At 58.0% G+C, this 3,839-nt stretch overlaps 1 protein-coding gene across 1 annotated transcript in view; it reads left to right on the forward strand.

The window, feature by feature from the left end:
• Positions 1 to 1,675: 1,675 nt before the first annotated feature.
• SYT2 (synaptotagmin II) overlaps positions 1,676 to 3,839 on the forward strand; it is a 5,360-nt gene continuing 3,196 nt past the window's right edge. The window contains exons 1-3 of the mRNA XM_009870561.1: positions 1,676 to 1,841; positions 1,978 to 2,147; positions 3,797 to 3,836. Coding sequence (XP_009868863.1) covers positions 1,676 to 1,841; positions 1,978 to 2,147; positions 3,797 to 3,836 — 376 coding nt within the window. The remainder of the gene's footprint in view (positions 1,842 to 1,977; positions 2,148 to 3,796; positions 3,837 to 3,839) is intronic.

The following is a 3,839-nucleotide window of genomic DNA, read 5'->3' on the forward strand; positions in this document are numbered from 1 at the left end:
CCGTGGTGCAGCGGAGGCAGATGCTGTCTGCAGCAGTGGAAACCACAGCTCTGCTCTTGGTGTCTTCTAAGTGGTGATGCTGGAGTGGGGAAACCTCGCTGGCAGCAGGAGCTCCTCAGGGTGGGGGGCACAGAATTTCTTGTGTGAAGGGCTGCCCTGAGGTCACCCCAGCACCCCCCACTGCCGCCCCTCTATCACGAGCAGTGGCACAGGAGGAAGGTGTCCGGGTTGCAGAGCTGAGCATCGGGTAACTCGTTGCACAATTGACCCAAGAGGCAGCTGGAGAGGGCTCGGCAGCACCGCTTCAGGGTGGGAACACCCCCAGAGCTCGCTGACCCACTTTTTGAGGTGAAAACGCTCCTTTTCAGCTGCCGCGGGAAGGGTGGAGGAGCTGCTGGCCCTGGGGAACGATGCTCCAGGCAAGGAGGCTTCACTGAGTGGGGAGAGGAGATGCAAGGGGGTGGATTCCTCCCACGCCAGAGCTTATGTGCCCCCAGAACCTCCTGCCTCACTTACCTGCTTCGCTCTTTGCCTCCCCCACAGGACACCCTTTTATTCTCCTTAACCCCACTGGCACCGTTAATTCTCTCAGCTTCTTGCCTGCTCTGATCTTCTGTTTGCAAGCTCTGATTCTGCTGGGGTTAGAGAGATGTGTTGGGTCCAGAACTGGGTCACAGAGGCACGTTGGGTCTGGTGTTGGGTTGTGGAGACACTTTGAGTCCAGAACTGGGTTGCGGAGACACTTTGGGTCCAGTGTTGGGTTGTGGAGACACTTCGAGTCCAAAACTGTGTTGTGGGGACACTTTGGGTCTAGAACTGGGTCACAGAGGCACTTTTCATCTGGATCTCGGTTGTGGAGGCACTTTGTCCCAGGTTTGCTTGCACGAGCGAATGCCATGATTGTAAGACTATGGAGTGGGTGTCCCCATCCTTGAGGGGTGCTTCAGACCCTGCTGGGCTGGAGAGGGGGAGCTGCAGCCCTGGTGGTGAACTGAGCCGTCTTCCTTGGTATCTTCCATGGCTGTGCAGAGCCAGCTTCTCCTGCTGCCATCCATCCTCAAAATGTGTCCTGCAGAAGCTCCCTGGGGCTGGAAGAAGAGCAATATGCTGCTCCTCTCACGTTCCCCTCCTTGGAAGCTCTCCCAGGGCTGGGAGCAGGTCCTGAGGGTCCCACACCAGCACTGGGTCCCATGTGCTGCCATGTGCAGGATCTGCAGGAGCCTGATGGTTCCGTCCCTGCCTGAGGAAAGGAGGAGTTGGAGGGGGTGGCTTTCTTCAAACTAACCTTGCTCGTCTCTCTTGGGGATGCAGACAGCCCCTCCTCATCCCATGGAACCTCACCGGGTGAACCTCCTCCACGACAGTGTCCCCAGTGTCCTCAGGAGGCCCTGAGCTGGCACCACCATTGATGCAATCCTGGGTGATGCTCTTGGTGGCTTTGGAGATGTCCAGGGCCAGGAAACCTGGAGGTCAGCTGGGCTTCCCAGTGTCTCTCGTAACTGTTGGGTCTATGTCCCTCCAGCAGAAGATCTAGTGCCCTCCTGTCAGTGCAGATATTGTCCTCGGGGCATATGGCTGCTTGGGGACAGAGCCTGGGCCTGGGGAGGAGTGGGGACACCAGGGACCTGTGAGACCACTGAGGCGTCGTTGTGTTTCAGGGAGCCTCTGACCCGCCATGACGTTCAAACAAGCGTCCATGATGGCCCCGGAGGCCACGGCCACCACGATGCCCATGACCACGATGGAGAACTCCACAGAGGCTGCGGGGCCGGGTGAGAGCAAGGAGGACATGTTCACCAAGCTGAGGGACAAGTTCATGAACGAGCTCAATAAGATCCCCTGTGAGTATCTGCCTCCTTTCCCAGGTACTACCCTCCTCATGACCCCACCACTGCGCTGGTCCCCTGTGGGACCAGAGGTGGTGGAGGGGCTGGGGGGAGCTGCAGGGCTCATCATGACATTGGCTTTTGTCCACAGTGCCGCCCTGGGCCCTCATCGCCATCGCGGTGGTAGCCGGACTCCTCATCCTCACCTGCTGCTTCTGCATCTGCAAGAAATGCTGCTGCAAGAAGAAGAAGAACAAGAAGGAGAAGGGCAAAGGCATGAAGAATGCCATGAACATGAAGGACATGAAGTCAGGCAACCAGGTGATGTCCTTCTGGTCCTGTCCTGCTCTTGGTATTGTAGGACGATCCCTCTGGTTGAGTTATGAACCGTGTCAGGTCACTCATTGCTCAGGCAGCAGAGAGGGATGGAGCCACCAGGATGCTGGGATGGGACAGTGCGGACATGAGCCTGGACCTGAGCCAGCAGCACTGTCCTCTTCCAGTGCCCAGTGGCCTGGATGGGACCAGGCTGAAGCTGCTCTGGACTTGTCAGGTCTTCACAGGAACCAGCAGATGTTGATTTAATCCCTTGTGTCTCCTCACATTCCTGTGAACTGTCCCATGTCCTTGAGCTGTGCCTTTAGAGGGGAGGACCACCAAAGCTCCCAAAAAACTCCCACCCGTTTGGGATCCCCAGAAAGCCAGTGCTCCAGAGGCAGGTGTGGGTGCACAGAAGGGAGCTGGAGCCATCTCCTCATCCTGGGGCCACCAAGAAGGAGGCTTTGGTACCCACAGGCTTGGGGCAACCTTGGCCATTCCAATGGTCCGACCCAAGGGCATTTGGAGGGTGTGGGAGACTTGGGGCATCTGCTTCTGCTCTTCAGAGCCATGTGGGCACTGTGGGCTTGTGGACAGGGCTGGAGGGACAAGTGCTGGCTGGAGACCTTCTTATCTGTGTCCTGGGGCCACCAAGAAGGAGGCTTTGGTACCCACAGGCTTGGGGCAACCTTGGCCATTCCAATGGTCCGACCCAAGGGCATTTGGAGGGTGTGGGAGACTTGGGGCATCTGCTTCTGCTCTTCAGAGCCATGTGGGCACTGTGGGCTTGTGGACAGGGCTGGAGGGACAAGTGCTGGCTGGAGACCTTCTTATCTGTGTGGTGGGAGGTGTGGGGTGAGATTCCTCAGTGGAGGGTGAGGGCTGACATCAAATCTCTCTGAAACGTGGCTCTTCCCTCTTGCTGTCCTCCCGCCTGGCTGTCCTGGCTGCATGTGCCCGCTCCATCCCCGGACACCCTCCATGGTAGGTACCACCAAGACCCTCCTTCTCCGTCATCTGTGCCCAGGGTGGGATGAGGGACCTGGGGACATGTCATAGAGGTGATAAGGAGCCAGGGCTGCCACCTCGTAGAATCAAAGAATCGTTTTTGATTGGAAAAGACCTTTAAGATTATCAAACCCAACCGTTACCTAATTCTACCAGGCCTGGGCCATGGCTTGGAGAGGCACGAAGAGAGTGGCTTTGCCTTATGAGAACTAGGTTGTATCTCCGTTACTACGCTGATAAAGCCTGGAGGTGGCCCTGCTAAGCCCTTGGCACCAGCTTAGGGCTCCCTCAAGGACAGGTTGGGGCGGGTGGAGTATCCCTGCACCCTTCCCTGTAGGTTCCTTGCATGTAGCCACCACCTGCACACCCCGAATCTCATTCCACGGCAGCCAACTCTGTGTCTGGGCACCCCGTCGTGTTCTCCCAGTGTTGGAGGGTCCCTGGCAGCGGTTTTGGGGAACTCCGAGTTGATCCATTGGTGCTCGTTGTCCCCAGCATGGTGGGGAGAGAGGGGGTCTCCTGAACCCGGGGATGGAGATGACAGTAGAGTTGGGGTGCCGGACATCCCTGGTGGTGTTGGGGACGAGGACACTGTGACTCTGCCACTGAGCCGGGCACCTCGGCTGCCATTGCAGGACCAACAGGATGACGATGACGCAGAGACGGGGCTGACACAGGGGGGAGGGG

The sequence above is a fragment of the Apaloderma vittatum genome, unplaced genomic scaffold (assembly GCF_000703405.1).
Source record: "Apaloderma vittatum isolate BGI_N311 unplaced genomic scaffold, ASM70340v1 scaffold28525, whole genome shotgun sequence".
Classification (NCBI taxonomy): domain Eukaryota; kingdom Metazoa; phylum Chordata; class Aves; order Trogoniformes; family Trogonidae; genus Apaloderma; species Apaloderma vittatum.